General features: G+C 39.8%; 1 protein-coding gene across 3 annotated transcripts in view; it reads right to left on the reverse strand.

The window, feature by feature from the left end:
• mvb12bb (multivesicular body subunit 12Bb) overlaps positions 1–18,219 on the reverse strand; it is a 68,704-nt gene that overhangs the window by 35,440 nt on the left and 15,045 nt on the right. For all 3 annotated transcript variants that reach the window (XM_041786779.1, XM_041786776.1, XM_041786778.1), the window contains exons 4-7: positions 17,450–17,545; positions 12,406–12,496; positions 11,273–11,402; positions 11,011–11,121 (exon numbers count right to left, since the gene is read on the reverse strand). In XM_041786779.1, coding sequence (XP_041642713.1) covers positions 11,011–11,121; positions 11,273–11,402; positions 12,406–12,496; positions 17,450–17,545 — 428 coding nt within the window. The remainder of the gene's footprint in view (positions 1–11,010; positions 11,122–11,272; positions 11,403–12,405; positions 12,497–17,449; positions 17,546–18,219) is intronic.

Genomic DNA, 18,219 nt, shown 5'->3' on the forward strand with positions numbered 1-18,219 from the left:
TTGTGTGAGTTCTTTATGTTGGGATAAGAAAAAGAGGTGTTGATGCTTTTATAAAAAAAAAAAAAAAAAAAAAAAAAAAAAGAGGAAGACAGAGTGGGAGAGAGTAGGGACAGACATGCAGAAGTCAGCAGAGAGGTAAAGCTGAGGATGAGAGTAATATCGCTGAAGAGCCCGAGCCGCGATACGCTGCGCTGGAAGCTCTTGTTTTGACACACATCCAGCCTTCCCCGTGACAACATCTCCACACCTTCCTCTATGTGCCGACAGTGCTGCTTTGTGGGAGCTGCTTTCTCACCCATCATTATCCTCCTTTAAGCTCCGTGTCAGGTACTGAAAAGGAGGATCTCTCTCTGTGAATATGGCGGGGAGAATCAGCGAGCAGTCGCAGCCCATCAGATCTCGGCTGATCACTCGATCACTCCTGGCAGCGCTCGGCGTCGTCTTTGCTTGATCTCTGCTACTTTTGGCAACTTTTTGTGAACACAACAAAGTAATGAGGAAGATTGAGCTGGGTGTGATTGTTCTGCGGCGCTTCAGATGGGAGATCTGTCAGGCGACACACTGACAGTCATGGTGTCTTTTTTTCTCAAGAGTCGTGTGCGGCGGGAAGTCTTGGTTAACCAGCAAGCAATGAAAGCTGATACAATGCTCCTGCAGAGTGTCACAGGTAGAATCCAAAACATATCAATATGCACACCAATCCTGACACTGATGACTTTAGCGTCATGTGGAAAACCAACCGCAGCATGTGCTTTCTTGTGACATTTTTATCGCTGTACAGTATGATTTAAAAAGTCTCCATGTGTACAATAGCCTATTGTTCTAAGAGAAATGTCAAAAACCTTGATTCTGAGTGAAAGCGAAAGAAATTGCAATATTAGGACAAGGCTAATTTATGCTAGCAGTCAGCGTAGAGGTCAGATATCAGCCTCAGCAATGACAGTTTTATCAGGAGAACAAATGGCAGCGTTGGCCTGGAGAAGGAAGGAGGGGGATACTTTACTGGACACATTAAAAGGCTGACCGGATGGCGCATGTTTTCCACATTATAAAGTCAGGGAGCGGCTGATACGGTCCGTCTTGACAGAGAACAAGCCGACGTGGTTGACATCAAGCTGCGGCTATGAATCAAAACAGAGCGCTGTGGCCGGTTTGAAGCGCTTTAGACAAACCTGATAAAGAGACATTAAACACACAAGGTTGAAATGCATTTGCACGGCAGGCAGCGTAAAGAGGGTCTGCACACTAGCAGTTTTAGTGGTTCAATATGGTGCGACAGCCTGAGCCAATAAGAAATTACTATCTTACATTTAGTGTTTATTCTCGATCCTGCCTGATGCTGATGAAACTTACTGGAACTGAGGAAATGATTACTCCCATACCTTTTTAAAAGGCTTCCACAGGGCATAACAGGTTTGTTTAAAGACTTTCTAGGACTTTTTTAACCACATACTGGGCTCAGTTTTACACCTGTTTCAAAATTAGGCCTTTAAAAGCATTTAACTATGATGGCAAACAAGTAGGGACAATATTCCTGAGAATTCTGCGCTTCTAAAATCACCTATTTCAACACTTTCTAGCAGTACACAGCAATAACTCCTCCCTGATTTTTAGTAATGAAATTAATGGAGCCTGGACTTGATTAAGTGGCAGAAAATGGATGATAAATTGACCAGCAAAAACGCGATTTAACTAAACTACAGCAACCAGTAAATGAGTCAACTAAAGCAAAGTGAATTGTAAACGGTTTCATTTTTGATAAAGCCCGATTTAGCTTTTCTAAAGCTGTTAAGCATGACAATGCTATATATTGAGTTTACAAGTCTTAAAAGGCTATAATAAGCAGTTTGAGGATGTCTGCTTGAGCTTTGGGTGGTTTCTGAACAGCTTTTAATACATTTAATACACTTAACAAATCAGTGTTGAGTGGGGTTTAACAGCTAAGTGGATCAATGAAAAGTTGCTGCAATCATTTTTTTTGTTGTTGTTGCTAGATTAAGATTAGCCCATAAAGTAAAATGGGCTTAATGGTTATTGTGGGATGAAGTAGAAAAGAATTCTTGCAATGTATCTGCTGTTATATGAGGGAAAGGAGCCACAGGCCAGACTTGATATTTAGTACACTTTGTAAGCAAGAGATTGAGTGGAAAAATAAGCAGATTGATGGCTAAGTAAAACAATCAAAAGTTGCTGCAATATTTTTTTTGTTTTTGCAAAATCCAGACTGGTCTATAAGAGAGCAATAAGCTTTATGGTTACTGTGGGATGAAATAGTAAAAATGTTAGAAGCAATCTGACATCACCTTGTGTTTTGGGAAGTTTATGATGGTGATAGTCACTATTTTTTTACATGTAATACTTTGGCCTGAAAAAAGAAAATCAGATTTTTTCATATCAGATATAATTTTCAATTTTGATCAGTTTCCTTCCTGGCTTGATATTGCATCATGTATGTAAGGAGTAGAGAGAGAAGGAGATTGAAAACAAGTATGTTGACTGAATGTGGATAAAGAAAATAAAAACGATGGGCAGATATACCAGAAATAGTCTGTGAGGGGAATAACCTTTGCTTGTCAGTGCTTGCCTGCTCAGACACGTGTATATTCATGTCTGTGTTGAGGACTTGAAGAAGCAAGCTGCTGCACAAAAAAATTATCCAGATGTTTCTCATTTTGACAAGGTTTTACCAACCAGTTTGCCTGTATTCAAGCATAGGAAGCAGTGGAAGAAGTCTAATTTTTATGTTTTAAATTCAGATTTTTCCACCAAAACAACTAATCAATTAAACTGATTTATTGCCCTGGGAAATCTAACACATTACAGAAATTTCTGAGTGACTGAGAAAGGTGTCTGATGAATTACTCAGTAAAAAGCACAAAAGTTGCTGCCGTAACTATTAACTTTGCGAAACAGATGGATTGGTCAGGTTCCATTTCTCTCATCAGGCGGATGCTTTGCCTAGCTTGAAGCTGAAACATTTTTTCCTGGTCAGTGAATGAACGAACCAATCAGCCTCATATGAGCAGAAAAAAGCAGTAGCTATGGGCTCAGTTTAAGTGTACTACAAGCCGGTAAACAATGGTGACCATGAAGAGATTAGCAAAGATGTAGCTACAGCAGAAGTTTGATCGGACTTGGACAACATTTCTTTATCAAAAAAGAGCAAAAAACACAATATAAGCTTGTCCTGGCAGAAGGATGTTTTTGCTCTGCTCCTGGTGGAGACGGATTAAAAAACAAACAAACAAAAAAAAAGAAAAACAGATTTTTATCTTTTAAAATCCAGATTTTCCACAACTACAACTAATCGACAATCACATTGTTGAATGTTAAAGTAATCATTAGATTCTTCTCTATTTACTTTGCAAAGACAATGGATCGGCCGGATTCCATGTCCGTCATAAGGCAGATCTGTTTTGTAAAGCTTTGAGTTGAAACGCTTGTTCCAAGTCAGAGAGCGACCAAACCAGTCAGAGCCATTTTGTTCTTTGAGAAGAACAAGGCATTAGCTCCAGGTATGGTTTAGTTGTACATCAAGCCTATAATAATGGCAAAAGGTGAAAACAATTAGGGTGGATACAGCTTTTATCAAAAGTGGAAGACATTTCTTTATTAAAAGAAGAGCAAAAAATGCAATGTAAGCTTTTCCTGGTGGAGAGATGTTTCTGCTCTTCTCCCAACCAACTTAAGCAAGACTTTGATTTACCAGCTGGCTCCACTAAAAAAAAAAAACAGCGATAACAGCAGACCTCCAAAATGTGATTACTTCATCCTCGAGTCAGGGTGGACATTTTTACTTAATTTGAAGAAATTCCCTAAAGGTGCTCTCAGGGAAACAACATGAGGCCAAAATAATCTTAACCTTTGGCCTCCAAACTCTGATCATCCTTGAGTCAGAGTGGACATTAATGCAGCTTTTAAACTAAAAACCTCAAGGTTTTCTGGAGATATTAGCTTGAAAATGTTCTTTTCCTGGTGGAAAGATGTTTTTCCTTTTCTTCTCACCGAATTCAGCAAGAACTTGCAGCTGGCTCTACTGATAGTAAACAACTACTAGACAAGCACTTGTAGAGTGTAGACCTCCGCCATTAGCTCTATCTACCAATAGAACAGAATCCTTTAAAAAATTTCTGAATCCAGACGATGATCCGGATCACTTCCACAATCTAAGTACTTCCTTATACCATTTCTGACATTTCCTGAAAATTTCATCAAAATCCGTCCACAACTTTTTGAATTATGTTGTTAACAAACAAACTAACAAACTAACTAACAAACCCACCCGATCACATAACCTCCTTGGCAGATGTAATAAAGGCCTTTGCACACTGATTCAGTTTTGTTCGTCTGAATTTTTTGCACGTTAAAAAAGAAAACTGAGTTCATGTTGTTCCAATTATGTTTGCACAATGACGCCGAAATTTCTGTCTGTCATTGATTTTTTTTAACCTGACGCGCCAGATGGATTTGTTTCACACATCCATTTGGTAAACCCCACATAGACAGTGTCTGGGAAAGGGCAGAGCCTTTGAAAAAAAAAAAAAACTTGGAGGGTGATTGGATGAACGCTCTGTCTGTCACATCTTCACGGGCCAATCAGGGCAACAAAACACGTGATGTAGCCGTTACCGAGCTGCACCCCTACTGAGGAGTAAACTCCATAGAGAACTGCACAACGCGAACCATGGCAACTGTAGACATGTCAGTACACGACTTTTGTCATTTTTAAAAACAACTCACTGCTGTTTTTTGTTCTTCTTTTAACAAAGAAATGTCAAGTTCTGATAAAACTGGCGCTTTAACAGTATCCACGCTAATCTTTTCTGCCATAATTGCACCGGCCTCTTGTTGCTGCTTGCTTACATCACAACTCCACTGCGCTTCACAAGATGGATCCGCCAGAAAGAAACACTGAAACGGGCGTATCTGTCAGCTTTGCGAGGTTTATTTTTTTTGGAACGGGTTCAATTTTATGCAAAATTTTGCATTAGTCCAAGTCATTTAAACCAGTGATTGATGATTCAAAACAGTGCCCGCTGCTTCCTCCTCACTTGCTCACCAGCGCCGGATCCCTCCTCTCTCTCTCTCTCACACCGAAACCTCACTTTAAACACTAAACTTTGCTCATTTAATATGTGGATATCAACCATGTAAATATATCAGATAGATGGGTGGTTGATGATTCAGATCAGCACCTGTTGCTTTATTCTCTCTCGCTCGCTCACCCCCGCCCAACCACTTCCCATCTCTCTCCCTCTCTTGCACCAAAATCTCACTTCCAACACTGTAGTTCACCGGTGTATTATGTTGATATCCATCCATCCATTTTCTATACCACTTACCCGGGTTTGGAACCAATCGCAGCTGTCATTGGGCGAGAGGCTGGGTACACCCTTGACTGGTCGCCAGCCAATTGCAGGGCTGACATATAGAGACAGACAACCAGGCATGCTCACACTCACACCTACGGCCAGTTTAGAGTCGCCAATTAACCTGATGAGCATGTTTTTGGTGATGGGAAGCCGGAATAACCAGAGAACGGGGAGAACATGCAAACTCCACACAGAAAGGCCCTGACTGGGAAGCGAACCAAGGATCTTTTTGCTGTGAAGCAACAGTGCTAACCCCTGCTCCACCGTGCAGCCCCTTTTATTATCATACTACGGATATCAACCATGGAAAATGGAAATATAACAGATAATGGCATACATTTGTAGCCTACTCACAGGTCAAAACAGAGGATGAATAAAAAAGTTTCTCTCAATCTCTCCAACTTAGCTCAGCGCTGTGACGCGTGAGTGTGTGCTGTATGAAGCTCTATGTCAGGATGGATGGATCCAGCGGGGTTTAAAGGAGGCTTGCAATACAAAACAATTTGCCACATTCTACAATTTTTTCACAGCGAAGGCAAATCAAAAATGCATTGGACTCAGTGTGCAAGGTCTGAGTGTGTGACGATTTTTGGATGACAGTTCTGAAAAAAGAAAACATCCAAAAATAACGGACCCAGTGTGCAAAGACCTTAAATGCTACCTCCCAGAGCAGCACATGTCTGTAACATCATATGTAATGTTGCTCTGATTTGAACTATAATTAATGTGCTAGACAGAGAGATGTTTAATACATCTAATGCAATGGATGTTAGGTTTGTATCTATTGATTTTGCCAAAAAAAAAAAAAAAAAAGGTTGGTCTCAAGTTAGAATGAGCTTCTGTTTATTGTGGTAAAATGCATTAAAAGTTCTTGCTATGGTAATGAATGAGACTGATTTTAAAAAGTGAATGTTGCAACAATCAAACTTTAAGCTCAGAAGTTTGCAAACTTCAAACAAAGACTAAGATGCAAACACATTTTATAAGCATCTTCCCAGCCTACAGCAGGCAGGAGTCAATATATCTGACTCCTGTAAATAAATTTGCTTCTTTTCTCTTGTCTTTAATCCCTACAGGGGGTCTGATTTTGAGGAAGCTGCACTCAAAGTTTTGAAAAACTTTTAAAGACCTGCAGATGCCCCGTTTTCAGCTGACAAAACAATAACAAAAACAATTTAAACACAACACCTCAGCCTTGATGTGGTAACTGTGTGCATCCCATAATGATGCAACACCCTGCAGTTACTGTGTACTGCAGCTCTGCGCCGCTGAAAGAAAAAAAAAACTGATTTGCAGTTTAGGTTTGTACACAACTCTAACAAGCTCCCGCTGCCTGAGGCAAGTCAACGGTTGAAAGGGATCACTGCAGCTTTCAAAATTATAAGGGTCATTAAAAATTTACACATTATTGACTGTATTTAAAACATCTTTTCCACTGACTGTAAAGAGCACTTAAATTTAAGAGGTGCTATTCTCCAAAGGCCATAAAGTTGTTATAGATAGCCCGAAGGAGGCATGGAGGAGAGAGTTTTCTCTGCTGAATATGAATAAAGTATAGTGGGGTGATACTGCACACACGGTTACACTGTAGGGCTGTACTTAAGCAATCAGTGAGTGTTGAAGAGCTGTTTATATATCACAGTGTCAAACCATCTAATCTGTGACTTTAAAGAAATCTTTAGAGCTGCATGTATGGCTGTCTGCAGTGCGTGTAACTACACAGAAAGGATGGCAGATAAATAGTCAAAGACCTGCCGCTGTCTAAATTGCCCACAGTGCCGTCCTTATGTGTCAGAGCATTATGGATGGAAATACTGTGAAAAGAAGCCTCTCTGACTGTGGAATGAATTTTAATGTTAATACAAAAACAGCAGCCTGTGATCTCAGCAGGCATCAGGAGGGGGTGTGAGTCGCTTCGAGGTGCAATTTATTCCAACCTCTGAGCCTCTTCGACTTGAAAGTGGGCTTCAAAAGAACCGAGGATTACCGGTAAGAGTTTGGAAGGCGTACACATGGGCCCGAGCACCCGCCATCGCTTCAAACCATCAAAGATTATTGACCATCCACTTATAAAAATACGGACAATTCACAAAAGCCAACCTGGTTTGAACTTGAGATTTGAATTCAAGGCTTGTCCATTTTATTGTTCTCATCCCGCCGAGTGGCCGTGAGAACAGAAGCTCTGTTTTGAATCTGCCTGCTGGCTCAATCGCTCCGGCCTGTTGTGGCTTTTAAGTGGCTTTTACTCAGCTCAGCACAGGATGGCAAGGCATCGCACTTCAAGCTGGCAAAGCCAACAGTGCCCGGTGCCAAAGCTCCCCTCTCCACACCGGAGGAGTCTCGGTTGTTTATTTACAATTTGCTGTGGAAATCCCCCAGTTCTTCATTGCGATAAATAATTGAGCTGTTTGATCTGGACACAGTACAAAGGGCTGCTCCATTCACTCCGAGGCCCGAGGCGGAGGAAGCCCAGGCAGAGGAGGGGACGCACACACTGCAGTGTGGCGGAGAACTTGGAGCTCTCCTCCCTTCCTCTGCAGCTGTCGTTCGCTCTCGGGGCTACATCTCCTCCTCCTCTTTGTCTGCAGAGTACAACGCTCCTGTCAGCGCGCAGTCAGAGCGCAGACCTGCCTGCTTCTGCCTCATGGGACACACCGCAAATAGCACGAGTTTAGCCCTCATTGAACTTATGTTCCTGTTCAGGAGATCCTGTCTAGTTAGCCTGTCTCTCCAGTTCACCCTCACTGCCTCGTTGTCCGGCCACAACCTTTGCGGCAGATTGCTCAGGAGTGATCAATGGCTGGTGTCTTCATTGCTACACATGGAAAAGAAATGTAAAAACAGCTCTAAAGTACACTGGGCTATAAAAATATACAGAGGGCAGTAGGGAGATAAAACTTCAAGAGGCACTGCTGCAGAGTGGCAATAGACTGTACATGTTGAATGAAGCCTCTGTAACGTTACCCGTTTGCCTATTAAACCCCTTTTTTTCTGAGACCCTTTGGACTTTTTGGGGGGGGCCAAGAGTGATGACAGGTTGGCATCTCCTATCCTGGTCGATAGGCCACCATAGTAGAAACATGTCACTTACATATCGTCCTGCACTTGAGCATTCCTGATTTTACTCTGAATGGGACCAAAAGTAACAAAATTAACTAGGGAATAAAGATTCACTAATCCTATTTTTAACACCGAAGATTTGCTTTTTGGAAAAGCAATTTAGTAAGCACAAAAAAATCCCAGCACTTAAGAATACATGATGAACCCTCTGACAGGATGCTAGCTTCAGCCAGCAGCAGTACAAGATCATAAATCAATAGTACTGAATGATACTACAAGATACCAAACTACATGATACCATGCCTCTGTGTTGTATGCGATTGCTCGACAGTGAAAGTACATTGGTGCTTTATGAGGGTCTTGGGTGGTTTCTGTGGCAGCGTGATTCATGGATATGTTATAAGCAATGGATGAACATGAGGTCCAATGAGCTTGACCTATGACCTCCAAAATCTCATCAGGTCATCTGTCAGAGTGAACATTTCACAAAGTTTAAAGAAGTGTTCTTGAGAACTATGTGATAAATGACGCTGGCCTGTGATCAAAGACCTGGAAAATTTGATTACTTCATTATTGAGTAGTGGACATTTTTGCAAAATTTAAAGAAAATCCCTCAAGTTGCTCGGATGACATTGCGTTCATAAGAACAACATGAGGCCAAATGTTGTTGTCCTTTGAGCTATGGCCTCAAAATTTAATAATTTCTATCAGTGGGTCAGAGTGGACAGCGGTGCAGAGTTTGGAGAAAATACCTCAAGGTATTCTTGAGATATCTCCTTCACAACCAAGGCATGAACACAAGACCAAATGATGGAGACCTCTGATCTACAAGCTTACCATTTAGTCAGATCAGGTCATTTGTGGAAAGTCTGAAGAAAATCCATCAATGTGTTCTTATGAAAAGAAAGTGAAGAGCATGAAGCTCTTTAACTTTGACCTCTGCCCTTAAAATCTACTTAGTTTATTCTTGAACAGAGTGGACATTTGTGGAAAGTTTGAGGAAAATCACTCAAAGTGTTGTTGAGATATAAAGCTCACAAGCAAGGAATAAAAATAAGGCCACATTTTTTACTTTGGAACTTTAACTTCCAAAACTTGAGGCAAAGTGGATGTTTCTGCAAAGTTTAAAGAAAATACCTTTAAAGCAATCTGAAGATATCATGTTCACAGATATGGGCCAAATTATAATGAACTTGACCAGTGACTTCTAAAATCTAGTCCAGTCATCCTTGAGTTAGAATGGATATTTTTAGGACACTTTGGAGAAAATCCCTTAAAGTCTTCTTAAAATATTGAGTTTACAATTAAAGAATGAAAATAAGACCAAAAGATGACCTATGTCTTAAGAAATCTTGAGTCAGGATGGAAACTTCGCTGGCATCAGGTCAACACTTCATTTCCATTTTACAGGATTTTTTTTTTCCATGAATCAGTCACCCTTTACATCAGTCAATGGGTTTTAACAAATCTTAAAGCAATATAAAGTGTCAAAAAAGGTGCCAAGTATGACCATTTAGTGTTCTTTCCTTAAAATTGGTGATTTAGGAGATACAGGGTTTTGACCCAACGCCAGCAGCTTATGGAAACTTTGGAGGAAGTCCCTTAATTCCTCTTATAATACTAAGTTTACAATGAAGGAATGAATATGAGACCAAATGATGTTGACCTTTGCTCCAAAATCCCAAGTCAGAGTGGACATTTGTTGAAAATTTTGAGAAATTTCCATAAAGCCTCCTTATAATATTGAGTTTAAAACGAAGGACTAAGCATGAGGCTAAATTGCCCTGACCTTTAAACCAAGACCTCCACAATCTATTCAGGTAAACTTGGAGTGAGAGTTGACATTATTGCAAAGTTTAAACATTATCCATCAAATTATTCTTACTATATCGGCTCACAAGCAAGGGTTAAAACAACAGACCTTGTGACCTTTGATTTGAAAAACCTCAAATCCTTCAAAGTGTTCTATAGAAATCGTGTTCACAAGTAAGGAGAGAACCTGAGGCTAAATGGATTTGACCACCAAAATCTAATGTTTACTTAGATTATAAATCAGGTGAAGAGAAGACTCATTTACTCATTTGATGAATACATCAGACTGCTTTTTCACAACCAGTGGAGTTGTCTCCAGAAAAAATGCAGGTTTAAGGGATTTGGGCACTAGCTTCCACAGGCTGACATTATAATTGACCAACTGGCTTGAACGCAATATCAAAAGATTACAGGCTAGCTGACTGCACTGACTCACTGACTCACGCCTCCTCAGCCAGATGAAAAACTGCCTTTGGATAAATTAAATAACACATAATTTCATATCATTTTTATGTGATACTTGTTAATTATTCTTATAGCACCAACATTTCAAGTGTCCCTGCGCTGGTGTGAGTAAAAGTTGAAAGGCCTTTGCTGCAGCTAGCTTCACTTCTGTCACTCCCACAGGTGCTCGCTACTGTTGGGTTGTTGTATTTTCTGAATGGTAAGAAATGGTCCTGAGCTGGTGAAAGTTAACGGAGACACCTGGCTTCCCTTTGAAATCAAAGGCCATGTCAACTTTTACAGTTCATGGACATGATATTACCTTGCTGTGGAGGCTGGAGCTTCACTGTTAGTTATTGTGGACGTCGCCTGTGATGCTTGCTGCTTTGGAACATCTCCCAACCGATACCACAGACCCATATTGTTAATCTCGCTGTTTAAAGAGACACACAAAGAATGCTTCACTAAGTGGGCAAGCAAATCCAAAGTACTAATAAAGAGTTGCATATGTTAAAAAAAAAGTGTGATGACTGACAGAAGATACAAAACATGAATTCATTTATTCCCAATGCCAAAGAGCTCACCCCATGCAGGTGTAGTTAACAAGGTGGTACTTGGACTTCGCAGTGATCTGGATGTCATATATCGCCGTCTCAGCAGCCGCACGAGGGCTCATTTTCACACAGAGCCTCCTCTTCCTCATGGCAGTTTCCTCTGATGAGTCAGGCACACACGAGGATGTCAGACAGGAATTCTCTGTCGCATATCCAATTCTGTCATCTACCAGTTTCAAGCTTACGAAAAAAAAAATAGCATAGAAGCTCCAGGATGCATATATTTTCACAAATCCCTCTTAGCCTTTGCTGTTTAGCCATTAGTGGACTCAGAATAAGAGATGAGCTAATATCAGTCTCTGCTTGTGCTCGAAGGGAAATAACTGGACAGCAAAAAGCCACAAAATCAACATGCGTTATTATCATTTTTATCATTTTAGTAGGTAAAACGACAAAAGCAAGTGCATCCTCCATCAGCTTTAGTGCACAGCAGGGATTTAAACCGCATATTCTAGATAGGAGCTCATACATAATGTCACATGTATACATTAAACAGGGATTCACACAAAGTAATAAAACATTAAATTACACCATAGCCGAACAAAACATAATCTCTTTTCTTCATTCTATGAAAAAAACATCACTGTGCCTTTCTATATTGCATCCATGCCTCGCTCATTTATTTCCCCTGCAACACCAGAAAGTGCAGTGTAAATGCAATGATAATAAAAATAATAAACAAGCTGTCCTCACTCCCCACACCAAAATATTATTACATTTCCGAGGCATGGATAGTGAGGGGGAAATACATAGCACTCAAAAAGCACTAAAGCATTGGGGAATGCATTTCATTAATATTAGATAACCCCCATCCACTCGTCCTCTCCCCAAATAAATACATAAATAAATAAGCCCCTCATAAAGAAAAGCACGGCTCCAGCTGAGATAAACAATGACTCATGATTCTCTCCTCTTGTACCTCCGGGGCAAAATGTTTATTTTATTCCCAGACTCTGCCATAAATTAAGCTAACCTGCACCCATAAAACATTCACTATCTCAAGCAAAGCTGCCCCCGAGGACCTCAGCATACGCTGGTCGGAGAGGGAGAAAAAACAAAAAGAAGAAAAGAGCGAGAGCGGTCGGTATTGACTGTTTACTTACTTGTGTCCATTGTTTCTTCCACAGGTGTGAAGCCCTCTGGCAACGCGTCCTTTATGTCAATCAGCTTCATGTCCACAACAACCTCCGGCCCCTTAAAGATAGAGAGTCAGGGAGTTTAAACCCATGTATGCAAATTTGACTCTTAAAAAGGACAGAAAGAGAAAAGGTTAGTTGTTTTTTGGAGAGCTCAGGGGAAGGAAATGTGGAGATAATAAGAGCCAATGATTTACTAAAAGCTCAGGAAGTCTCTAAAGAGAAGGGTTGACAAAATAGCTGAAGTAATTACTCTCTAATAGCTTTTTTTTACTATGAGAGAATGCATCTGTGAACTTGTAATCATTCTCAACCTTTTGGTGAGAAGCTGTGGGATGATGGGAGACAGAGGAGGCAGTCTAATCAACAGAATGGGACTGGTTAAAAACAATCAGGGACTGTGTAGTTGACATTTTCAAGCATGACTCTTCCCTGCCTCCCATTACGTTTTCATTTTTTGCCATAATAAATTGCAATAATACAGAGCGGCGGTGGAGAGTGGGGCGAGCCAGGCGTGACTGGATGCGTCCGAAGAGGCTGAATTTCACTGCTACTGTTGCCCGACAGTCATTACCATTAGAGGCATTTTTTATTCATAGTTTTTATACCGACTTAAGGAGGAATATGGATGAATGTTATTACTATGCATGGAACCATTTTTAGTGTTTCCCCTCTTTTTTGCTGCAGAGATTTCTTCCATCAGTGCCTGACAAAAGGGCCTTTCTACCTCCAACCTGGAGTATGATAAATCACAAACTATTTACTTCCCCCCACGTAATTCAGGGGCTAATTTTACAGAATCTGTTTTTGTCATAGACAATTACAGTGGGAGCTCCATTGACTGGCAGACAAAATAGCCTTTGTTGATGGCTCTGTCATGTTTTATTTGTGTCAAAGTCTTTAAAACAATGTGGACATTCATTTTAAGATGATATACAGGAACTAGGGGAAGGCTATTTGTATGCTATATACTAAACTAAAGACCAGATTGAGCTCAGGCGTGAGGCAGAAGCTGCCAAGTTGCCTGGCTTTTAGAGGGCATGCTGTTACAAAGTATGTAAAAATAAAAAAAGAGACTTGATTAAGTCCTAAGATTGAGCTGATGCAAAATACGAACAAGAATGCAAGGTTTTGTTTACAATATTGTCTGCAATGTCTGCCTGCAGACTGCACATAGCAACAAATGAAGAGACAGCCTATAGGGAGCTGAATAAGCTGAGGTTGGACAGGTTGATAATGCTAGAGATGTAAGCAGGTGTATTTATGGATAGAGCTGCTGACAGCCATGCAGCTGTAGGCTGAGTGCAGGAATCCAAAATTGACCCAGCAGCATTATGGGAAACACTTTATCCATAGGAGAGTCAACGCTGCTCAAATTAGGACTTTACAGACAGCTAAACACAACCTCAATCTTTTAAAAGGGATGCTGTTTTTGTCCCTAATCATTTTACTAACCTGTAACTAATTGATTACAAGATGTTCCACTGGATGTTTTCCTTCATTTCACACTAAGGTCAAGCAGTAATATGGTAATACCTGGCCCAGGGTATTTAAAAATTCCCACTGGATTGCTTGAATTACAATCATGAGTGAAGGTGCTGTGTAATTAGCGCATGCTTATAATAAAGGCCTAAGGAGCGTGTGTCCATTTCCAGCAGCAGCACTTCTGCCTGTGTTTGAATATGCCATAAATGTTATTACATAACTCCTGTTAATGATGCAGGCCTAGTATGCCACTGCTACTGATATGCACTCATATTTACATGTCATGGCATAGCATGGCACTGGACTATAATGTGCAATGGTCCTCCCTAAAGGGAAACTGTAAAACATGCACAACTGCTTGTAATGCAACCCATGGCAATGTCAGTTGAAAAACTTTATAAATGTCTTTTCTGGGGGTGAATTAGTGACTAAAATGATCCAAAGTTTAGTGTTTATAACCATGCATGCAGGGTGCTGCAGCAGCGATGCCAAGCACCATTAAAACCATCAACAGTTGTTTTTAAATGCTCTAATTTCTATCAACCTCTTTTATGCGATATCCAGATAAATGTCATTGTTACTGGTTGGTTCGGGTGCTGAAGCTGCTTTTTGTACACTTCCTGCTAAGTGAACTCACAGATCAAGCTCTTCATTGTTGCACAGATTGACAATAAATCATTTTACAGCCTGTCTTTGTATTTTCAAAATTACAAAAATGATTCTAGCATCCTGTGATATATTAGTTTTTGATTACTTTTTCTTAAACTCTGAGTAAGGGGGAAAAGAAATCGCATCTTCACCACTGTGCACAGAAGGAGAGGAAAAAGACACTGAACTCCATTTCATCCTCTGTCCTGATGTAGTTCAGTTCACCAGTAAAGTGTGAGGGAAAGGCTGCAGCTATAAATCACTTCCAGCGCCCCTGTAATAAACATCCTTCTTTTGTTTTAACTCTTTAATACTTAAAGCATTTTGTATGTGGATGCATGGATTCTGGGTTTATATGTTGGTCAAATAGAGGTATCAGCGTCTACTGTAAATAATGAAAAACGCGTAACAACTATAAAGAGAAAAGTATGACTTAGAAAAATCAGCCTTTTTTTATTTTTAAAGTTAAGACAATATCTCTGTAAAGCAATAGGGGAAAATGAAACAATAAGGAACTTAACTATATACTACAGTTAACTATTAAGGCATATAAAGGTACTACTAATTCCATAACTTAATCAAAGGGTAGAGGAATTACTGCAAACTACATATCCCTTTGACTTCCTAAAGAAATAACAGGATGTGACAAATGCCTACTGAAAATTTACAGTGGCAGCAAAAAAGGCAATCCCCCTCAAATGGTTACAGATGGATCCTCCCACAACAGACCACTAAGTTAAACTTACCAAAGAACTTTATGGGATGGAAAGACTGACTTTCTTACTGAGACTAAGAAATAACTTGTACATTAAAAGATGGGCTAAATGGAAATGATGAAATGGAATGTTGAATGGCTGGCAATGATTTGTTTTTTCATTGCTGATGTCATGTCTTGTTTAAAAAAATATGTATAAATTATTTTTTTTGTAAAAGAGTAGAGAGAATGAAATAAGTGTAGAGGTGTGCACTTTGCTCCCTTTGCTTGTGCACTTAGCTCAGTGATTGGTCGTTACTGTTTCTTTTATAATTTGGTTTTTAAAACACGGTGGTTATTCTGTATACCACAGAACATTTTGGGAAGGCTTAACACTTGGCCCCCTTTCAAAACTTTTTCAATCTTTTCATATTGCAAATTCCTTGCCAATAGGTAACCTTGTAAAGCTGACAAATAAGTCAAATTCCATGTCTGTCATAAGGCAGGTCAATCTTGCAAAACTACACAATGAAATGTCATTTCCAGCCAGTGTTACTGTCGTCAACTAAAACTATGACTAAAAATGTTTGTCGACAGCCATTTTTTCCATGACAAAAACTAGACCATATCTAACAAAAATTGACCTGTGATGACTTAAACTGACAAAAACTAAGTTTAGTTTCCTCAAAGTGACTAAAACTAGACTAAAATGTAGTCTAGTTTTTGTCGGACATTCAAAATGCGTGATAGTTCTCCACTGTGGGTAAATCTGTCAAAAAATAATGCATCTATAGCTATTCTGCCTCTCAGCAGTAGAAAACAGGGATCCCAGGTTTAGCAGAGTGCACAGAACACACTACCATGACTTGGTAGCAGATTTAGGCAAGAGAATAAATGCTTGGACTAAAAGTAAAGACTAAAATGTGGGGACTTTTTATGCACTAAAACTAGACTAAAATATTTTGAGTTTTAAACTAGACTAAAATGTGACTAAAACTAAAACGCATTTCATTTAAAGACTAAAACTAAGACTGAAATTAAAAATAGCTGCCGAAATTAACACTGTTTCCAGCAAGAGAATGGTGGACCAATTGGTGTCATTTAAGGAGAACAAGGTGGTAGCTAAGGGACTGAGGGAGGGAGATTATCAGAACAGAACATTTCTTAATCTAAAGAGCAAAGAATCACATTGAGAGCTTTTATTAGAGGACGGTTGTTTTGCTCTTTAACTAACCAGCTTCAGCGAATGTTTAATCTACTAACTGGCTCCACTGATAGTGAACAATGATAACTGCTGCCTGTCGAGCTTATGTAGTTTGTTTCTCAGTGGCAGCACATGCTTACTACATTGCTACATTTAGTTGTTCTGATTGAATGTTAAAGACAGAAATTTTGTCCGGTCACCCTCTAGGAATTATTTTGGAAAGTGTTGCCCTCCCCATACACCATTTATGATTTCTTGCCTTGTTATATGTGAAATATATGCCATGCCATGGACATGTGAAATAGTCTAACTGGTTTATCAGGTAATTTGAATGGTGTTGCTGTCAGTGGATGTATTTGTGCATAACAATGATGTTTCTAAGTTTCCACATCTGATATGCTGCTTTCTGTTATTTTCAATTAAAATGGGGATTCAGTTTTTCAAATTATCACATCCTGTTTTTATTTTCCTTTAGTGCTTATCCAACTTTTTAGGAAATGGGGTTGTAGCTCTGAAACCAAACAGAATTTAAAGTAGAAATTCATTACATAAAAGGAGTATTTTTACATTCACAATTAAATGTGCATCAGCTTTCAAGAATCACTGCTTCGTAACAGCTTCCTCTACAGGGACGCTGCTGATTGAATAAATTGGAATAGTTAAAATACAGCTCATTGTTGTTTCATGAATAAACATAAATAATATCCTCAGGAGGATGCACAACATGAAAAATATCTCACCAAGGTATTATTCATCTGGAATATGCATGCAAATTCATTATATGTAAAAGTTCAAAACTGCACTGCCAACGCTGGCCCTTTTTTTAAGTGGGACTTTCACAGATCAAAGTGTAAAGTGCATAAAGATATTCTGGCTGCACAAAACCGACTTAATAACTGCTGGCAAGCCCAAAAGGTGCGGCAGATGATGTGTGAGTGCAGAATGCATAGGGAGAGGCAGAAGTTTACGTTCACACTTACAGTTTTTCTGGTGAAACAGAGGTAGCGGGTGACCTTGGATTTGAATAAGCCGTCCTTCCACAGGTCGGCGTCAGAGCCATCTGTTGTTTGTGCAACCTACGTGGAAAAAAAGAGAGGAAAAAAAACAAGGAGAGAAAAAACATGCAGGAGGTGGGATAAAGTTAATGTATGTATGCCATGAGCGTGTTGCTTTTGCCTCTTCCCTTGCATACTAGCCTTAATTAACGCTTGCCAACACTAGAGCTCCATCTCATTAGTGCTCTGCGTGGGTAAAGGAGTCTTAGCCTCCAAAAAGGTGGCTAAAAATATCATCCCCCGGGACCAGGCTGATTAAAGATGCCCTGACAAGGATCTGCTCTAATAAGGAAACCAAACTTCAGTGCGTTTCTGTGGGAAAGCAGGGGTAAATGGGGAAAGTATTTTTTATTTTTTTATATAAAGCAAACATAGCATCCCAGGAGCAAGAAACAGGTTAACTAAGAATACGACGCATGTACCTTAAATATTTTTACTGCTCCACCTCTTCTGTGTGGATCCTTCTATTATTTTATGAGTCAACTCCTCCAAGAATAAATTACAGAGGATTTAAACCATTTCATGTGCATGCATAAATAATTTCAAACCCAAATAGCTAAGCAGCTCGTCCTTGTACAATAGGCTCATTCTTAGTTGTAAATGATCAGTGGAGTCAGTAAAAATAATGAAGTGCACCATATTGACAGCATGTAGGCACCACAAGTCAAGCTCAAGGCCCAACACAACATTGCTAT

Source organism: Cheilinus undulatus, linkage group 5, assembly GCF_018320785.1.
Source record: "Cheilinus undulatus linkage group 5, ASM1832078v1, whole genome shotgun sequence".
Classification (NCBI taxonomy): Eukaryota; Metazoa; Chordata; class Actinopteri; order Labriformes; family Labridae; genus Cheilinus; species Cheilinus undulatus.